General features: G+C 57.1%; 5 protein-coding genes and 2 non-coding genes across 7 annotated transcripts, besides 1 other annotated feature; 4 read left to right on the top strand and 3 right to left on the bottom strand.

The window, feature by feature from the left end:
* The first annotated feature begins 231 nt into the window (after positions 1–231).
* On the top strand, positions 232–1597 carry CYME_CMN236T. Its single transcript, XR_002461485.1, has one exon. It is a non-coding gene; the product is annotated as a hypothetical transcript (transcript).
* Positions 552–2323: a sequence feature (pseudo-gene of chlorophyll a/b-binding protein, CP24).
* Positions 2324–2952: 629 nt separating this feature from the next.
* On the top strand, positions 2953–3621 carry CYME_CMN234C (similar to chlorophyll a/b-binding protein, CP24; the record flags this gene model as incomplete). Its single annotated transcript, XM_005537305.1, has 1 exon — positions 2953–3621. One exon carries the CDS (start codon positions 2953–2955, stop codon positions 3619–3621), a length of 669 nt encoding a protein of 222 aa, XP_005537362.1.
* A 1013-nt stretch (positions 3622–4634) lies between these two features.
* On the bottom strand, positions 4635–6956 carry CYME_CMN233C (dihydrolipoamide S-acetyltransferase, chloroplast precursor; the record flags this gene model as incomplete). The annotated part of the gene is made up of 1 exon (XM_005537304.1): positions 4635–6956. One exon carries the CDS (start codon positions 6954–6956, stop codon positions 4635–4637), a length of 2322 nt encoding a protein of 773 aa, XP_005537361.1.
* A 3883-nt stretch (positions 6957–10839) lies between these two features.
* Positions 10840–12573, top strand: CYME_CMN232C (hypothetical protein, conserved; the record flags this gene model as incomplete). Its single annotated transcript, XM_005537303.1, has 1 exon — positions 10840–12573. One exon carries the CDS (start codon positions 10840–10842, stop codon positions 12571–12573), a length of 1734 nt encoding a protein of 577 aa, XP_005537360.1.
* A 572-nt stretch (positions 12574–13145) lies between these two features.
* On the bottom strand, positions 13146–13886 carry CYME_CMN231C (probable tRNA splicing endonuclease subunit Sen2; the record flags this gene model as incomplete). Its single annotated transcript, XM_005537302.1, has 1 exon — positions 13146–13886. One exon carries the CDS (start codon positions 13884–13886, stop codon positions 13146–13148), a length of 741 nt encoding a protein of 246 aa, XP_005537359.1.
* A 2582-nt stretch (positions 13887–16468) lies between these two features.
* CYME_CMN230C (hypothetical protein) lies at positions 16469–17395 on the bottom strand (the record flags this gene model as incomplete). Its single annotated transcript, XM_005537301.1, has 1 exon — positions 16469–17395. One exon carries the CDS (start codon positions 17393–17395, stop codon positions 16469–16471), a length of 927 nt encoding a protein of 308 aa, XP_005537358.1.
* Positions 17396–17735: 340 nt separating this feature from the next.
* Positions 17736–19332, top strand: CYME_CMN229T. The gene has a single exon (XR_002461484.1). It is a non-coding gene; the product is annotated as a hypothetical transcript (transcript).
* Positions 19333–19371: the final 39 nt, after the last annotated feature.

Raw genomic sequence — 19371 nt, 5'->3', positions numbered from 1 at the left:
TGAAACACGTGCCAGCACCTGGTGTGCAGCTTAACTCCCCGGGGCGTCGACGGTGGCGGCTCGGCGAGACGGGGGCCGCAGCCGCGCCCAGCGCGCACGCCATCAACCGCAGCGCTGTGCGACGCTGTGCTGTTTTCCGTACTGATTGCGCATGCAGAATACGCAGGGTGAATATTGACACGGTATGCGTTGCGGCAGTGGCGGGCGATGCCTGGTGAATTGCGCCTGCCTGTGCGTCTGTGAGTGTATGCTGAAAGAACCTGTTTCGGATATGGAACTGGAGGGTTAAAGTGCCCAGCTCATGGATCTTGACGTGTGCGAGAGAGAGGCACTTGTGCACTCGACTGGGTTCCGTTTCAAGTTGTTGGACTAGTGGTCGCAGTAGGCTCCGTGGTGCTTGGCAAAGAGCTTGCTGCGTCCTAGTTCAGGGTGATGCGCTGATCGCCACTAACTGCGAGCGAGCGTTTTGACGATCTGGGTTCCTGACGGAACGCTGGTCCGCTTTGCCTGCCGAGTAAAGTCGGAATCACGCTACGATCTGTGAACGAAACGGGCGTCTGGTAAAATTTGCAGGAGAGCGCTATCCTACCCTGTACACACCCGGCAACTTGGGAATCACAGTATAATCCGCGAACGAAACACGTCACAAGAGCGTATGCGTCTTAATCAAAGTCCCTACCATGCAACCGCGATCAAACTGACGCACTCACAGCATAGGCAGGCATTCGGCGCGCTGCCGTCATGAAAATGGCAACTTGCAGCGATGCAGCTTTTGGTAGACGCAGCGATCACTCCATGTACGTAATGACAGCATAAGCGTGGCTAGCCGCGGCAAAAGGCGCCCAATGGTGAGCGCTGGCTTGTCAGGGCGCGCCCATGTCTCATTGCCGCATTCCGGAGCAGCGGCGTTTGTCGCCTGCGAACCCTGTGGCGCTGCACCTGCTCAACGAAGCGTCTGTGCAGGCGTGTTCGCGATGAATTCTGCTTTTTCCTCTGAAGCATTTCTGGCTGGGTTTGGACAGAACGACCTCCGCGGTTTTCACTGCAGCAGCTCAGCCGGTGATGGCGTCAGCGACGAGATGCCTCGCGACCAGCTCGAATGCATGTTTCGGAATACGATGGTAACGCTTGGCGTAGCCGCGAGATGCACTCGCTGCAGCAACTGCATTTCGAGAAAGCCATGCGCGGTCGTGGTGCAGCATCGGCGAACGTGAGTCTTGCATGGCAGCCGCGTCGCGTAATGCGAGGCGTTATATCGAGTTCTACGCACCACGCTAGCGTACCGTATTCATGAAACATGTAGCGGAGCGTCGCGAACACGTGTCTGTGCCGGTAGGCTTACCAGCCCACATTAGCGTGCATTGTGCGTGCGAGGCTCGCGTCTCGCCCTGCCAGACCAGGCGCGAGGAGCAAGCAGAGCGAACGCTCAACGCCTAGCGAGCGGGTGATGCAGAGCGGGCGCATTACAGAACGTCACCTGCGCCCGTAACGCCCCCCGATGCTCCTCGACACGCTCGATTCTCGCGCTCTGACATGGTTAGGATCGTCACCAAAATCGGTTTATACGCTCTGTGTTCGTCTAATCATACCCAACAGTACCTTTTTCTCGACAGAAGCACAAACTCAACGACTTTGGGGTCACGGAGTGAATTTCTGTTTCACGAGCTGTTCGATGACGCCCATCCCACCGGAGAGCACCTCCTGATGCCAGAGCGCCAGCATCGCAATCATCGCCAAGCGCCCGTTCTTAACCTCTGCGAGCTCCATCCTCTTACGCGAGGCCTCATCTTTGCCCCAGAAGGCCCAGGCGGTTCGAACCCTAATAGCCCGGCAGACGTCCAGAGCCGCGGACGGTCTGGATAGCTGCCGGCACTCCGGCAGCGATTTCAAATGCACTCGTGAAGAGGAGGATTTGTGCCAACGCCGTTGTCACAAAATGATCATGTGCACCGACTAGGGTCGTCGGCGCGCCCTTGTACCATGGAAACTGGTATGCCTGCTGGGCGAGTGTGCCCACGAAGGCGAGCATTGCAATGCGCCCGTGCTTGACCTCGGACTCGCGCATCCACGAGATTGGTAGGTAGGAGGTTACCATCAGGGGATCGAACTCCGCTTCACTGCCGGCGAGCCCCGACTCGCGAACTGCTTCCGGGACTGGTGCAAAGGGCACAGAACGCGAGTTGCCACTGCTTCTCGCAACGTTGGTCATACACAGCTGCCGCCGCAGGCAAGCTCTCGTTTGACGGGTGCCCGCTCTCGGGAGTCCTTTCGCAACCCAGGCGCTTGTCCACACGAACATAGTTATGTTAATTGTGCTCAAAAGAACGACGTCCAGGCGGTCGAACAATACACAAACGCTCAGGCGCTCAGTTCCGCGAGGAACTCGGATTCGGGGAAGAAGCCCTCGGTGCGCTCGCTGCTGCGCGATCAGCGCTGCGACGCGATGCACACCAGGGCGCACCGCGTCCTCCCAGGGTGTGCGTGCGTACCTGTGCCTGTGTGCGCCTCGCGGCGCTAGCGCCTCGGAGGCCAGCTCCAGCGCCTGCTCCCAGGCAGCAGGCAGCATCGGCGATGATGCCGAGCTCAGCGCACGCACGCACAGCGGCTGCGCTCGCGCGTCATCTCCAGGTCGCCTGTGATGAGCGCGTATTCGGGGCCCTCGCGGAGCACGCACGCACGCACGCACGCACGCACGCACGCACGCCGCAGAGGCTACGCGTGCGTGCGTGCGTGCGGCTGCGGAGCTCGCTGCCGCCGCCCCCTCATCGACAGCAGCCAGCAGCGGATCTGGGCGGGTTTCGAACGTCTGGCGAGCGCTCGCCGCAGCTCGCGTCGCTGGCGGAGCAGGGCATTTCTTACGTCGCAGGTCTGGAGGTGTGCTCAGCGACGTGCGACCTGGAGTCTTTACGCCGTACCCGCTTCGCCTGTACCGTTCGCTCGTCTTCCGAAACCATGGCCTTCATTTCTGCGCTCTCTTCTATTGGTCTGAAAACAGGTACTGTTACCCGCGTTGCATGCGTGACTCGGGTACCGGCGCGTGGTCTGCGAATGCAGGCACCGTCGGGAGCGACGATGCCCTCTATGCCGTTTCTGAAACGCCCCTCGAAGCTCGATGGGTCGCTTCCCGGTGGAGAAGGCTGTTTCGACCCGCTGGGTTTCACGGAAGTGTTTTCGCTCGAGTGGCTGCGCGAGGCAGAAATCAAACACTGCCGGGTTGCCATGCTCGCAGTTCTCGGGGTTATCGCGCAGGAGTTTGGGACGTTCGATTTTTACAACGCAAAGTCGAAGCTTCAGCTCTCACCGGACTTGCACAACCAGTTCGTTCAGAATGGGGCACTGCAGCAAATTCTGCTCTTCGTTTGTGCGTGGGAGTTCATCGTCGGACTCCCGGCGCTTATCGAGTCTGTGAACGGGAACCGTGAGCCGGGCTACTTCGGCTTTGACCCGTTGAAACTCGGTGGCACCGTCGGTAGTGCTCAGTGGAAGCGTATGCAAGCCGGTGAACTGCGCAACGGAAGGCTTGCCATGATCGCTTTCGGCGGCTTCTTCCATCAACAGTTGCTCACAAAGCAGGGTATCATCGAGCAGCTCGCGCACTTTAACGCGATCAAACCGAACTGAAGCTCTGGGAAATGCTTTACTTCGGTGGAGGGACCAGGCGGAAAGCAAATTTTCTAATAACAGATGATCGTTTGATGATGGACAAGCAAAAGTCGTTTCGCATATTGATGCGGGTGGGTGAAGAATAGTTGCCGGGTTGTAAACAGCGAGTCAGGAATTTTTGCATCCATGCGCTACCGCCAGTGTCTGGGCGACAACCGCGTCGAGCACGGTCACCGACGCTCGAGCCGGCACCACTACACCATGTTCCTCTGCGTCCGCGCGTGAGCGTCGTGTCTGGTATACGCCAGCTCCTATACGTTGCCGTTGCCGGCAGTGAGCGCGCAGCATCTCGAGGCTGGCGGAGCGCGTCCCCGGTGCCGCACACGACCGCCGAGTGCCACCGTCCCGTTCACACTGGTCCGCCCGCCCGTGCATCCTTCCCCGACGCAACAGCATCGGATAACGAGCGAAGAGGCGGTGCGGTGCTCGCTACCGCCCGGGCCGCCGGGCCTACACCCGGTCTCTTATACACAGGCGGCTCAAGTCGAATACCGTGTTGCAGGCGGTTCCATTCAGAAGCTTCTATTGCAGAGCTGAGGGCTCTTTTCCGGTCACTGGAGGCGCTCGTACATCCGGGGTACGCTGGTAGGACCCATCGATGCTGTAGCATGAGAAAGAGAAGGACCCGTAGCAGGTGCTATCCGCAGCGCACACGCACATGGCGTAGCGACGTTCATGTCTATAGCAATCGCCCTCGTTGACCGTGTGTTTTATTGTCGAACAGGTCTCCGGGACGCGTCATGGTGGCGTATTGATTGACGCTCGTATGCTGCAATCAGGTGCAGAGCAAGTGTCCATCATTCAGGCTGCAGCCTGTAAGCATGCAGGGCGTGTGCTCTGAGCTCGCTGCTCGTTCGAGTCTGCATCGACCGCAGGTGTGTCAAATGCATAGCTTTGGCGTGCACCGTGACCCATCGAACGCGCTTTTCGCAAATCGATGATGCTCGTCAGCATACCTAGCTCATACGCGTCTACAAGAGCAGCTCTTCGACGCGCTTCTCGAGCAAGTCTGCTAGATCACGCAGGAACTCCGCAGCTTGCGCACCATAGATATGGCGATGGTCGCAGGTAATCGTGACCTGCATGACTTTCGAGACACCTATAAGCCCGTTCGATTGGAGTCGGACCTGCGGCTGGCTCGCTGCTACAGCAAGGATGGCGCCGGTGCCTTTCGGCAAGATTGCATCGAAGGAACTGACGCCGAACATGCCAAGATTGCTCAACGAAAACGTTCCAGACTGATAATCCTCTGGTTTGAGCTTTTTCTCCAGCGCCAAGCGAACAAGGCTCCGCCATCGGCGACTCAGTTCATAGATATCCGTATCCGCGCAATCACGCAAAACGGGTGTAATCAGGCCGCCGTCGGGCAGCGCAACCGCCACTGCGATATTCGCTCCCGGTTGATACACGATGGTGTACGGCTCTTCAAACCGTGCGTTCAGTAGTGGATGCTTCCTCAAGGTAAGCCCGAGCGCCTTAGCCAGTAGCGTCGTCATGGTAACGCCTTTGGATTTGAGTTTGGACAGGAGTGCGTCCACCGCATCTGTTGTGATGCTGTACGAAACACGGAACACCGGCACCTGCAGTGACGCATTCATGTTGTTCACCACGGCTTTCTGCATGGTGCTCATTGGCACAGGTCCCGACAAGGCCGCCTTCTCTGTGGCTGGTGCAGCATCAGCGGATGATGCTCCGCGCCGCGCTTTCCGCTCAGTCTCTGCACCCGCATCGCTCCCGGTGGAGCGCCTCTCCGATGTTACCGCTGCTTCCGCGGACGCCGTTGGTGCACTTGTTTGCGAGTCGCTGGACGCTTCACCTAGGGCGCGCTTCACGTCGGCCTCAGTGATGCGGCCGTATGGACCAGTGCCCCGAACTTTGGCAAGATCTACGCCCCGTGACTTGGCAAGCTTCTTCGCCCCAGGAGTCGCTATCATGCGGCCACTCACTGCAGAAGCCTGCAGTGGCTTCTCGGAGGCTACCGAGGGCGTCTGTGCTGCAGAGCGGGCTAGCATGGCCGCTTGGACATCAGCAGCCAATATGCGGCCGCCAGGACCCCTTCCGCGCAGGGTACGCAGGTCAATTTTGTTCTCTTTCGCGAGCCGCTTGGCATACGGCGACGCAATGACTCTCCCCGTTGGAGCTGTCATGGATTCCCCGCCAGGTGCCAGATCATCTTCCTGAATTTCTGTGCTCGTCGGCGTCGGGGTCGGCGTCGATATAGCAACATGTTCTGGTGTCGTCACAGGCGCTGATTCGGACCCGGGCGCTGTAGAGCGCACTGCGGCCGATGACTCGCCCGGAGCCTGGTCCAGCTCACGAGCAGCGCTCTTTGCCCAGGCCTGCACGAGAGGCACTGATGCCTTGTCGCGAGCAAGGTATCCGGCAACCGCACCAACCGGTGCTGAGATGCCAGCTTCAAGTTCAATGTGCGCGAGAAACCCTGTCTCAAAAGATTCTACGTCCATGTCTGCCTTGTCCGACTCGACAACCATGATGACGTCGCCGCTCTTCACCTCATCGCCAATGTTCTTGGTCCATTCTACGATCTTGCCTTCTGTCATGGTCGAACTAAGCGCTGGCAAGAAGACCTCAACTGTGCCGGCCGGTTTCGGCACCAGTGGAGCGGCCGCTGCAGGTGCAGTCACTATGGCGTCTCGTCCCCCGAAGGCTGCGGACCGCTCAGCAGCAGACTCTCTCTGGTGCGTGGACGGAGCAGGTGCTGCATCGCCAGGTTCCACCGCCGTTGTTCCATCGTGCCGCGACCCGCTGCCATCCACAATGCAATCCAGTCCACAGGCCTGAATCGCTTCGATATCTTCAACGTTTTTGGCGATCAGGCCTATCGTCGCCCCTACGACGGCTGTTTCGCCCTCTTTTGTTAGTATATGCGCCAGATAGCCTTCGTCGAATGCCTCGACATCCATGTCCGCCTTGTCCGACTCGACTACCAGGATTACGTCACCCTTCTCGATGCGGTCGCCGACTTTCTTCAACCACTGAACAACTTTCCCCTCGGTCATTGTCGAGCTCAGCGCCGGCATGAAAACCTCATGCGCCTGGACTCGCTCGCGAACCTCAGGTGAAACCTCCATGCGCAAAAAGCTACGCCCAAGCTGCCGAGGCGCCAAGCGCATCCGCGCGCTCCCCCATCGCCAAGTGCACGGGAAGTTACTCCAGAAGGGCGGTGACCCTCGAGGACGGGACCCCGGGCGCACTGCCGCGCGTCTCTTCGAGGTCGGAATTCCTCCTACAAAAGCCAAGCTTAGGGCGTGTCCCGCGCCGTCCAACACCATGACTCGTAGCGTGCACTGTTCCAACAGGCCCAAGGACCTGCAACCGTGGCACTTGCCACACTGTAGCGCCTCCTCGGATGCCACGAGTGCGACTAGCACTGCCACTGGTATGCGCAGGAGCGTTTCCGCGGCGGCGGCGATGCGGCGGCGGCGGCGGCGCGGCGGCGATCCGTGCACCAGCGAATCGCTTTCCTGTCGTAGTCTTTCGACTCTCTTTGATTTCACTCAAGATGTGGTGTGCAGCAGGTGATCGACATCGCGATGCAATGTATTCTATAGATCTTAGACGAACTGCCTATGGGCTAGATTATATATGGAATAGTGCAAAGAGGAATGTATTCCTCGTTGAGGTCAGTCATACAAGAGGACTTTGATGGTTCAGGTACGCTGAGAGAATCAGGTAGATGCACGATGCGTCAATAACCGATATGCCGTGTGCATGCTTGCGGCGATTCGTGGATAACGACCTTTTGGACGCATTACGAAGAGCAAAAAGCGACGATGGCAGTCTCCAGGGGCGTCTCTTTCTCTCAACAGCTTGTTCATTTTGGCCCTGAAAACACCGCGATACAGTCTCAAGGAAAGAGTCCAAGTTCAAGCACCGCCATCTTCCACCGACATCATAACTGCTACAACATTCTTGGAACTTTGGGATCGGAATGAGGCACAGGCACATCGGTTTTTCTGTTTCAGTTGACGAGACTTGCTTCGGACGAAACGGTCGGAGTGCACCTGGGTTGTCGCGCAGCCGGGAGCCCGTTGCATGTGAAATCGAACCCAGAGAGAAGGATGACATCACCATCTATTCTTGGCGTGGTGGATTCATTCGGCGACCTCGGTTTCTCAAGTGGAAGAGCGTCATACAACAGCACCGTCAACTTTGCCGAACCATTGGAGACTCCTCCCTGACGTCTGGCGACGACCTCCTATCCGACAGCGTGGTATTTGATCATTCCTCTTGCGTTCGAGCTGTTGCCGATTCTATCCGGGGAGTAGAGCTGCTTTTCATTCCTGCGTACTCTACGAGGTTCAGCTTCATCCAAGGAGTGCGTTCTACCGTGAAACGTAATAATCGGTCCACTGGGCGAATCGCTGAAGCGTTCCGCACATGGCGCCATACAGTGGCACATATCGTTTCTCTTCCGCAAGCGCTTACCCCTCCGGAATGGTTCTCGCCGAAGCCTCTAAAGGAATGTATTCGTTTTCAAGAAATTAAGCGACGACCTCGGACGCATACTTCAGACGGTTTAGGTGGAGACAAGCCAGCAGTGCGCTTTGTCGATCGTAAAGTACAGTGTGCTGCCAGAACAGCACATGTCACGGAGGGCACGAGCTCTAGCAATCCTTACACTGGTGAGTTCCCGCAGCCGCAATTAAAGCAAGGAATTTTGCGAGCCGAGACTTCAATGCCGCGATCAATATCAGGTGATGTGCGGTGCTGAAGACGAGACGCGCAGAGCTGGCATGAACCAACTTTGTGGGTCAGCCTCCGATGCTCGAGGTGTACACGGAAAAGCTGAAATCGATAGCAGGAGGCTGGTCGAAAAAGGCTGGGAGGTGTCTGCGCGTGGGTAGATACATTTATGAACCATGGTCGCAAACCGGTTTCATTCCATCGACCCCATGGTATACCCGGCGAGTGTGGTGCACAGTTTGAGTGATGCGTTCCGCTGATGCTCGCACATGCTGCCGTCTGCTAAAGCTTCGGTCTTTCAGGGCTTCAGGTCGCGCGGGCGTCCCTGCTATCGCCTACGCGAAATGGAGAAAATTAGTTGGAAAGCCATGCTGACCAGACACGTCGGCTGAGCGAATGCGTATTGCATCACCGCAGTGCAGGGTGGCGTGGCGACACTCACGGGGCGTGAGCGCGACGCAGTCGCCTGCAGACTGTGAAGGGATGCCCAGCAGTACCGCGCCGCTGTCGTGTACGAGTTCCTTCATGGAATCGTTCGGCGCCGCTGCACGCAGGCCTGGGCCAACCAGCTGTGGGCGCTCATGCCAACAAGGAGTCCCGGCTGGTGTGCCTTCTCTCCACGCGTCGAGCTGAGGTCTGGGAAGGCATCGCGAAGCCGTTCTATCTCTGTGGAGCGCTTTTGACTGCACATTCGGCACGTGAATCGAGACACGCCCGTGTCAGACCATGATGGAACAGGTCACTTTGTGAACTCGGGTGCATACACTAAAGATTTTGGTCTCTTACGAATGTCATGAAGACAAGCGTTTGGGGCGCTTTTTCGGTGCTTGCTCCCGTTCCAGTACGCCTATCGCGCGCTTTCAACACACCGGTGTTTCCTGGCTCGCCGGCGCCGTTGTGTTATCAGTCGAAGGATGCTGATGTTATCGTTAAAGTCATTCTATCGCAGCTTCCGGTTTTTTCTTCGCGTTTCATGCAGGGGCGTTCGTTTCGATCGGCGCTTCGCACGCCTTCTGCATCTCCTTCGTAGACAGCCTGGGTGCGTTATTCGCATCGGTTGTACTTGGCTGTGGTCAGGTGTCTGCAAATTTCCATCGCACCTCCTGGTCAGGGCACAGCTCTGTGGCACGTGAACGCTTGCCTCATCGCTCGATACATGCTGATAACGGGAACAGAGGGCTCCTCTCGATGCCCTTTCTCCGTTTCCGCGCCCGATGCCGTACCCTGCGGTCACAGGCCTTCTCTGGGCAATGTTCGCCGGGGTGGACGCTATTCGCTGCACGCTCACGCTGTTCCATTCGATGGGTATTTTTGTATAACGTGAGCTTGTCCATGACGAAACAGATATGGAACGCAAAGCCAGGCTGAAGAAGCCGAAAAAATTCTACCCGTATACGCTCCCTTTGTGCAAACCAGTAAAATACGCCCCGCAAGAAACGATCGCCCTGATGACTGAAATCCGAGTCCAGCACGCTCTGGCATACAAACAGAATAGAAGGAAACCTCTCGGAGCATGTCCCGTGATAAGTTTCATGCTGCCAGTGTCGAGTGCGATTTCGTCGACCGCAAGAAAGAAACAAGGATTTATATTTCGATCAGAGTTCATCATCTGACGTCACAACTTCCGCGTTCTTTCCGTATGAGCTCGTGAACAAGTCATCACGAGGCGACATTCATCGTTTTGCCTCGCCACACCAGCAGCGCCCAATGCTGCACCAGCGAATCGCCTTGAAACAGGAAGGTCGAAACCCCCAAGAATACGTGATTTGAGCGTGCGACTCGTAACGAAAGTAGAAGCGTCGAGACTTGCACATGTGCAATGGATCAGGGTGTTGGTCGTGATCCGGGTGCTTGTTCGGGGGCATCGCGAACCTTCTTGATTCCCGTGATGGAACGAGTTCCAGCGGCAGAGCGTCATTGGAGTCACTCTGGAAAACACACCAGAGAAACCTGAAACCATTCACAAATCCCAAAGCCATTTACATTCCCACGTCGAATCTCGGCGTATTATATCCAACGAAAACTTTGGAGAAAACTTCATACCAGGAAGAGACCGAATAGTTTCGCGTTCCATCTTCACCTGGCACTGGTCTAGCGTCTACTGCAAGCCGGGTACCCGCAGGCTCACCGCCTCGATCGCGTTCCCCAGCGTCCAGCAAACGCTGTTCTCGTTTCGCAAGCGTCTCCTAGTGTCTGAAGCACAACTCACCTGAAATGTACCTCGCCTCTCCGCAGCGTTGCCGACTCACCGGAACACTGCCTCCATCCGCGGACTGCACTCCAGCAGGCAACACGACTGGTGTTGCGCGCTCGAGGTATGCGCTTGGGCGCGCGCGCGCTGCAGCCGCACTGGCCAAGCTTTCGCTTCTACTCGCGTACCCGCTACCGCTACCGCTACCGCTACCGACACCGACACTGTCTGGCAAGGCCGTCGAGGGAGTGTGGCCCCAGTGAGGCGTAACGGTTCCGATGGACGCTTCTGAGGACACAGATGAGAATCGAATTTTCATAGAGCGTTTTCTTCCGAGATTCTCGGGTGTTCTGGCGGAACTTGAGCTACCAAACTCGACGCCACTGCACCAACAGCCGGGTACACCCTCTGGCGTGCTACAGCCACCGACGATTCCCGGCTGGTCCGCTGGAAGCGTTCTCGTGAGCCAGCTTCGTCTGGTTGCACGCCGGCTTCCCAGCTCGGCGTCGGCTGCGTTTCACGTCGGGCTATGCTACTTACGCCTTGGTGACCGGAAGGCCGCCCAGAGTTGGCTTGAGCTGGCCGCGCAGCGCCTCGGCTCCGCAGGGCGCAAGCATTCGCTGTACTTTGGGGTGCTTCACGCGCTGTGGATCACCACCCGGGGCCTAACGCGACTCGACGGGAAGAGTGGTACCTCATTCTGGGACTGTAACGTCGAGGAAGACCAGGCCTGGCTAGAGCTAGACGCAGCCAGTCGCGTCCACCGGATGCAGGATATCGTTGGGCGCGGTTGTGACGATGCCGACCACTGGAACAACCTTGGCGTGGCGTTCACCCGCGATGAACACTATCTAACTGCCGCAGCATGCTTTGAGCAGGCTATTCTACGCGGATGCACTGCACCTGCGCTGGGCAACTATGCGCAGCTCATGGCACTGTCGCCGCACGCGCGCACCAGACATGAGCACGAGCGTCGACAATGGCTGCAACTCCAGGCTGACAGCCGCCTGCCCTCGTTCGCGCTGCTGGAGGCCGTCTGTGAGACGCAGCTTTCGTCGGTCGCACATGCGTCGACGGAATCACCGGAATCGCCCCTGTATCCTTTCCTGGCCTTCACATGGGGCGGTCTTGCGCTTTGGCACAGTCTCCGTAACGAGCACGTGCTAGCGCATGCTGCTGCTTGTGTGTCGGTTAGTAGCTCGCCTGATGAATTCCAGGCGGAATTTGCACTGCTCGCACGCATTCTAACAGCGTATGCAGACCTCTCCAGAGACGCGCTCCGGCATTCGGAAAACGTCGACCGTCTGCGACGGGCGGCATCCAGCCTCAAGCTGCTTTCTGAACGGGTGAGCCGGTGCACTGTGCTCCTGGAAGCAGCGCAAATCGTTATGGGTCTATGCGCTCGACTTCGCAGCGAATGCGGCGATGAACATGGACACTCTCGACTCGCTGATAGTAGTGCTCGTCATTACAGCCTGGCACTGGAGCGCCACCCAGACCATGCATCGAATTGGATTAGCCTGGCGCTGCTGCTGGTAGACATCGGCGAGTACGCTGACGCTGTTGATCTGCTGCTGCAGGCCTGGGATCGCGATCAGGATAATCCCGTAATCTTGAACAACGTCGGTATCGTGCTCGGTTTGTCAGGGCGCCCAGAAGAGGGCTGCCATGCCCTGTGGCAGGCGCTGCAGCACGCGGGCGCATTGCGGTGCCCGACGCTGTACGCTGCAATTTGGACCAATCTCGGATCCCTTTACCGTCAGCGAGGGCACCATAATGAAGCGCTTCGTTGCTACAAGCAAGCGCTTGTGGCAGGCGGTGAGCAACCATTCGTGTACAACAATCTCGGCATCCTGTTGCTCATGATGGACGCCACCCAAGAGGCCAAGGCGATGTTCACGCGCGCTCTCGAACTCGACGCTCAGTACGATTGCGCCCGCTCCAACTGGAGGCGAGTCGATGAGCTCATTCAGTGGAAGTCGCAGCGAGCAGCAGTCCCGACATCGAATTAGCTCGCAAAGCGCATCGAAGGTTTTACTGCAGTGCAACCTTGCGAGCGCGTGCACAGGGCAGCGTTTCTAACCCGGTGCGTGCTCCAGTGGGTCCGCAGCATGACGCATTCGGCTGTTCGGGCGTCGCGCATGTTTTTCAGGTTTGGAGGTTTCCGCTCTTGCACTTCGATACTGGTAACACTACACGAGGCACTGCTGCCGAGTCCGCTCAGAGACAGCCAGCGACGGCCCCGATGTCGACAGTCATCGTGCACCAGTCAATCCACTTCCAGCAGCACGAACGCAAAACTGAGGCGCGTGCCCTTGTCGGTGTGAGAGCGTGTCACGAGTGCGTTGTAGGAGCTCCCGCTGCAGCCAGGGTGCAAACTTGCGACTTGTTCTCGTGCCCCTGTCGGTGAGAGAGTGTGTGTCATGAGTGCGTTCCAGGTGCTCCCGCTGCAGCCAGGATGCAAACCCGTGACTTGTTCTCGTCGCACTTCTGGTGTGCGTTCCCGTTGTGCAGATAGATGCTGCTGTTGCGCCGCCTTTGGACTTGCGCTGGACGATGCCTTTCAGCAGGCTTGCCGCACAGACTACTTCGCGGCACGCTGTTTTGCCTCTTTCGAACGAGTGCGAATGGATGGCGTCCAGCGATCGACGAGAACCTCATGCAGACACACGGTCTGGAGCCAGCGTTCGCGATGCTGGAGATGCTCCATCGCTGTGCTCATGGACACCTCCACGTAGACAAGGCGCTTAGCCACTTGTTTGGTGAGCCTCAGCTGATTCTGGACGGCAATCCAACGCTGATGGATGCGCTCGTTTGCACTCCGAACGAGAACCGCGTACGGTGCGTGCGAATGACGACCTTCTGACGCTCGGAACCGGTAAAGTACAAAGTCCGCGCCATACTTGCATCCGGAATGCGGTGCCCAGCCTGCGTGCCGATATGCTCGATAAACTGCATACTGTCGCAAGTGCTCTTTCGGTAGGGATACGAAGTACGTCCAGAGTGACTGGGTGTTCTCGAAACCTTTCACGGTCAGAAATTGTTCGTCAAAAGCGAGGTAGGCTGCTTCGAATGGAGCTAGGTGCAGGTGCTCCACGTCCTCCTTGTCAGTCCGTGCTGCAAAGTGCCCGGCACGCACCAGGCTGCGCAGCGCTCGTCCCAAGTGGACGTGATCGACCGCACCCCGGACTAGCTCCCCGTACACAGGTCGACTACGGCTCAAGTTGCCTTTCCCGAACCCCATGAGCGACTGCCAACACAGTCGTGCGCTCACTGGGTCAGTGACCCAAAACTCCCCGCCAACAAGTTGCGCTTGAACGCTCATGAACGCTCTGGGACTCGCTGCCTAGGTGGTACGCACGCACGCTCGCACACACCAAGCCCGTCAACGTTTTCTGGAAAGAAAAGCGCCTTCTCGAAGTGCCTCGACTGCGAACACGGCTCACCGCCACTGGACGCTTGTGTTCTATCCCGAGGTGCCTGCTGGAAGCGACTCGTGCGACCTGGATGCTCGCTGCGAATCTTTCCTTTTGGAGTCTTTCAGCTCTGTATGATTTCACCCCCGAAGTGGTGTGCAGCAGGAGATCGAAATAACGATGCAATGTATGCTGTAGATCGTAGACGCATTGCACATAGGATGTGTTCTTTAATGAAAAGCGCAAGGAGGACAGCATTCCTCTCTCAGGTCGGTCATATCGCAGTCCTCACATGATTAAGCCACAGCGACAGAAAGAAGCCTATGTGCGCTCTGTGCCAAAAACAGGTATAATCAGACGCTGTTTGCCGTCAATGGTAGAAGACGACCTCTTGGACGCATTACGAAGAGCAAAAAGCGACGATGGCAGTCTCCAGGGGCGTCTCTTTCTCTCAACAGCTTGTTCATTTTGGCCCTGAAAACACCGCGATACAGTCTCAAGGAAAGAGTCCAAGTTCAAGCACCGCCATCTTCCACCGACATCGTACCTGCTACAACATTCTTGGAACTTTGGGATCGGAATGAGACACAGGCACATCGGTTTTTCTGTTTCAGTTGACGAGACTTGCTTCGGACGAAACGGTCGGAGTGCACCTGGGTTGTCGCGCAGCCGGGAGCCCGTTGCATGTGAAATCGAACCCAAAGAGAAGGATGACATCACCATCTATTCTTGGCGTGGTGGAGTCATTCGGCGACCTCGGTTTCTCAAGTGGAAGAGCGTCATACAACAGCACCGTCAACTTTGCCGAACCATTGGAGACTCCTCCCTGACGTCTGGCGACGACCTCCTATCGGACAGCGTGGTATTTGATCATTCCTCTTGCGTTCGAGCTGTTGCCGATTCTATCCGGGGAGTAGAGCTGCTTTTCATTCCTGCGTACTCTACGAGGTTCAGCTTCATCCAAGGAGTGCGTTCTACCGTGAAACGTAATAATCGGTCCACTGGGCGAATCGCTGAGGCGTTCCGCACATGGCGCCATACCGTGGCACATATCGTTTCTCTTCCGCAAGCGCTTACCCCTCCGGAATGGTTCTCGCCGAAGCCTCCAAAGGAATGTGTTCATTTTCAAGAAATAAAAAATCCAAGCGAAGGGTATGGACATGGAAGGCGGGGATCCCGGAGGGCCGTCATCGCCGGCTCACCGAAAAAAAGAATCGATCAAATCCTCTTCTAGCCGACCATCAAGTGAAGAAGCGCAAATGACGAGAAGAAGAAGAAGAGGATGTGAGATAAGCGAGAAAAGGTGTTTACTCAACGGGATGATGAGGAGACTTTGGTGGCACAGAGGGTGCGAGCTCGAGCACGCTCTCCCTCGGTGAGCTCAACCAGAGGCAATAAACGCAAGGAGATCATGAAGTGGGACTTCAATCCCGCGACCCATACCAGAAGATGCTTGGTGTTGAAGACGGGACCCGCGGCGCTGACGCAATCAAACTTCGTAGGGCTACCTCAAAGGCTCGATGTGTGCAGAGAGAAACTAAAACCAATAGCATGCTGCCGGTTGGGAAAGGCTGGGAAGCGTCTGCGGATGGTTGGATATATTTATCTTCCATGACCGTGAAACATTGTTCGTTTTGCTGATCTTGTCTAGAATGCGAATACGACGCAGCGCACTGCACGGCAACGTTTTCGGCTTGTTCTGCACAGCGAAGATGCCTTCGGCGCTCTGCCAAAGCCAGACGTACAACTCCCCGTGGAGCCTGCAACGCGCTTGCACGAACGGCAGCAAGCTAGGCCAGTGCAAACGGCAGCTATCCGCAAGCGCTACCATGTGGCGAATGGTGCTGCTCTGCATCACGTTTCATGAGGCTGGACTGGTGCCTGGTCCTGGCCCTGAGCGAAAGCGTCGCAACGCCCCTTGAACCGTTCTGGGAAAGACGCGAATGGATGGATGGATGGATCCGTGTCAGCGCTGAGCAGTCTCGAGGGCATCTGAATGTATCCAGCCGCACCGGGGTGACGGGGGTCGACTTTTCCTTGTCAGATTCCCGGATTGCTCACCATTAGAATTTAGTCTAGCCATGCAAACGCCCCCAGAAAACAATCCAGCCTGCTCCAGGATTACAAAGGCAGCTCCGTCGAGCCGAACTTCGCGTATGAGTCTCGGCAGGCGGGCAGCTCGACGGCCGACACAGTCGAGCGGGGATCTTGGGCACCAGTTTCTTCGACTGCATGGTCGACGGGAACAGGCCATGCGCCAATCTGCAGTGACTGGACACCGACGAAAGCTGAATGGCATTCGTTCGCGTAACGCCGCTGCAATGGGCATTAACCAATACCAGCGTTACCGGAATGTCATTTCAGGGTACAGCTAGCGTCGGAACCAACTATGAAATGCGTACGGAACAGTGTCACTGCTTGCAAGATGCCCCTTAATCATCCTCTTATTTTCGAAAACGGTGCGATCGCGAACGTCCGCACATCGCTCCGCTCAGATGTCCAATGCGTAATTCTCGAATCCATACATAGCAAACTCCTGCCAATGCGGAGAATTCCCAATGGTGCTTTTCACATCGACACGCTCTATCGCGATTGGTGGTTGCAAAACGAATACCCTGCAGCGCGGATGCACTGGGACGGTGACCTTGGTGTCCGCAAAATCAGCGTTCAAGACAAGTTCGCTCGTGATGCTTAGAAAACGATTTCGAAGAAAACGCACGGGATGGTCGACGGTATCTACGGCTAATTTCGCGAATTGTTTCGATATCATGTACGCTTGGGCACCCGACCAAGTGCCATTAAGCTGGAACTCGGCCTGGGTTCGCGGGCTGATATGCTTGGCGTGATCGAGATACGAGAGCCGAACCACATCAGCGTCGTTGAGCAGTTTGAATGCGTCGCTGATTCGCTGCCAAAGCAATTCGACGTCGCGCAAGAATACGACATCGTCCTCGAGAATCATAGCTGCCTCTGCATCGGGGTCATCTATGAGCGTTTTCAACGCTTTGAGGTGCGACAAAAAACATGCCACCACAGTTTGCCACGGACCAGCAACGTATCCGCCAGCACCTTGCTCGTGGAGGTGTACCTGTTCACTCGGCACGATATGCCAGTGGTACCATGATACCAACTCAGAGTCCGTCAAGACCGCGTCAATGATGGTGTAGTTCGCACGAATTCGCTGTAACGCTCGCTCAATAGTTTTTCGCCGGTTCTTCACTGCTATCGCATAGATACGAAGCCGACATAGTCCGCCTTCTGGACATTTTTGCAGATCATGGATTTCGGCCTTCCAACCTGCTGGCGATAGCCTCTTGAACCGAAGGCGAAGGCTCAGAGCTGATGCTGCAAACAAAACGAGCACCACCAGAGAGAGAACCCTGGAGCGACGGAGTCTCTCGTGAAACGCCCGCCGCATACACACGAGAAAAACGAGCGACCAGCAGACAACTAAAAGAGTAAACCGTCCAGAGGCTCTCTTTAAGTCGCCTTGGAATCCAAGCAAACGTCGCTCACACGCAACTGGAGTGTGGAGCACCAGAGAGGCATCGCGAGCGCCGCTCCCTACGGCACGCTCGGGTACCAGCGCGCACGCATGCAGGCTACGGAGTCGTCGCTGCATGTGCGTCACGCCAGAATCCGATGCGTCACACAGCGGCGTTCAGCGCATCGCGCCCATTCAGCACCCCGGAATCGGACATGTTGATCGACCTCCAGCGGAGGCGCAGCAGGGCAGCCTGCGCTTTCGGCGATGTTGCGGGTACACGTGGTGAGCACTGCACCCAGCGCTTCGCTCGAACGAACGTTGAATTCCAAGTCAAGTCTGGTTTGTGGTTGGTGCAACTTGGAAAACCTGGTCTATGGTGGTGGTTCATTTCCCGGATGCCGATAAGCATCACGGATCTGGGGCGGATCCCCGGGGGGCTCCTGTTATCGATTACAAACCATAAGGAGAATCAGAGCGGGACTGGAAGCCGAATACTCCTGTTTTCCCGATCTCATCTGATACGCGCTGCTCCAGGTACGGTACCCGCCAGACAACGACGTACTCTATTCAAAATACAGCGCAAACGCGATGTTCCTGCACCACGGCGCTAACGATCCATCTGCTTCTACGACGTGCATGCATACTTGCTTGCACCGAGCTTACCTGAGGATGACCGGTTGGAGTCATATCGAGAGCGCCACGCACGACCTGAGCTGCTGCACTTTGGAGCTTGGCGAACATGGCGGCATGTCATGATCGGGCTCGCGTCTAATGCCGTACTGGCGCGCCACAACATACATCCCGCTTCCTGGGCGGTATCGAGCGCTTCGACAACCCGGGATACGCATGGTCAACGCTGTTGGAGACACGCAACGGTGCCGCACGTAATGCAAAAAGCCTCCCGGCGCATGTCGAATCCTTGCAGCGAGGCACTCGATCCCTGCCCGCGTCGACACCGGTGCACAGCGCACTCGTAGAGCGTCTCCATGGTCATATATGGCACGCCTGCGACGCAGTAGCGCTTCAGGCGTGGACGGGTGCATATCCCTGGATCGTTGGCGCGCGTAGCCGCGTTCACCGGGTGCGAGGAATATGGTGTTCCGTTGCAAACGGTCGCCCGACTTTGTCTTACGGTGTTTATCCAGACCTTGCGAGACATCGAGATAGAATGTATCGGTTGGCGACCGAGATAACCAGTGACCCCAGAGTCGTGCGTGGTAAATGCAACATGGAACAATTGCGGCATCGAGCGGCGCTGGCTGGCCTCCCAGACCATACGAGCAGCGACGCAGCATGCGTATGCGTCGCCACATGGGTTCAGTGACGCACCCGGCATATCCTTTACCCGCAAGGAGTGACGATATCGTGAGATCCGCGGGTTCTGGAGCCCCGGCCCCAGCCCTGTGATCGCCGTGAAACAGATGCAAGCAGCCGCTCGCCAAGTCGCAACGTCTCCCCATCTAACCTACACATATTACGAGGCCGTCCGGGTTTGCTTTTGTGGTGACAGCACTCCGATCGCTGACGAGTCGCTCAGGCTGGTACAACGACTGGTGCGGGCCGACTCGGGCCTCCTGTAAAGAAATTGTCACAGATGCGCGCACAACCTGACAAGCGGCGTCGTTGTGTCATAACCAATGAGCCCTGGTGCACGCCTCGATATCCCTAGCATACGCTCATCGCTGAGCAGCACCGCTCCATATCCTCGCTGCGTGAGACTCCGGTGCGCAGTGCCGAGCACGCGTTCGCATGCAGTGAACTCGTTGATGCGAGTTCGCGTCTCGATCGCTGGACGAAACTCGCGCCGCACTGCGTCCTGTTGCGAGTCCGACTATGCGCAAACACATAAACATATGCGAACACGCAAACACACACGTGCCCAGCTGTTGAAGCGGATGCGTCCAGCC

Source organism: Cyanidioschyzon merolae, chromosome 14 (assembly GCF_000091205.1).
Source record: "Cyanidioschyzon merolae strain 10D DNA, chromosome 14, complete genome".
Lineage (NCBI taxonomy): Eukaryota > Rhodophyta > Bangiophyceae > Cyanidiales > Cyanidiaceae > Cyanidioschyzon > Cyanidioschyzon merolae.
Note: the sequence above shows the minus strand (reverse complement) of the source record. Positions and strands in the feature narration are given on the sequence as shown.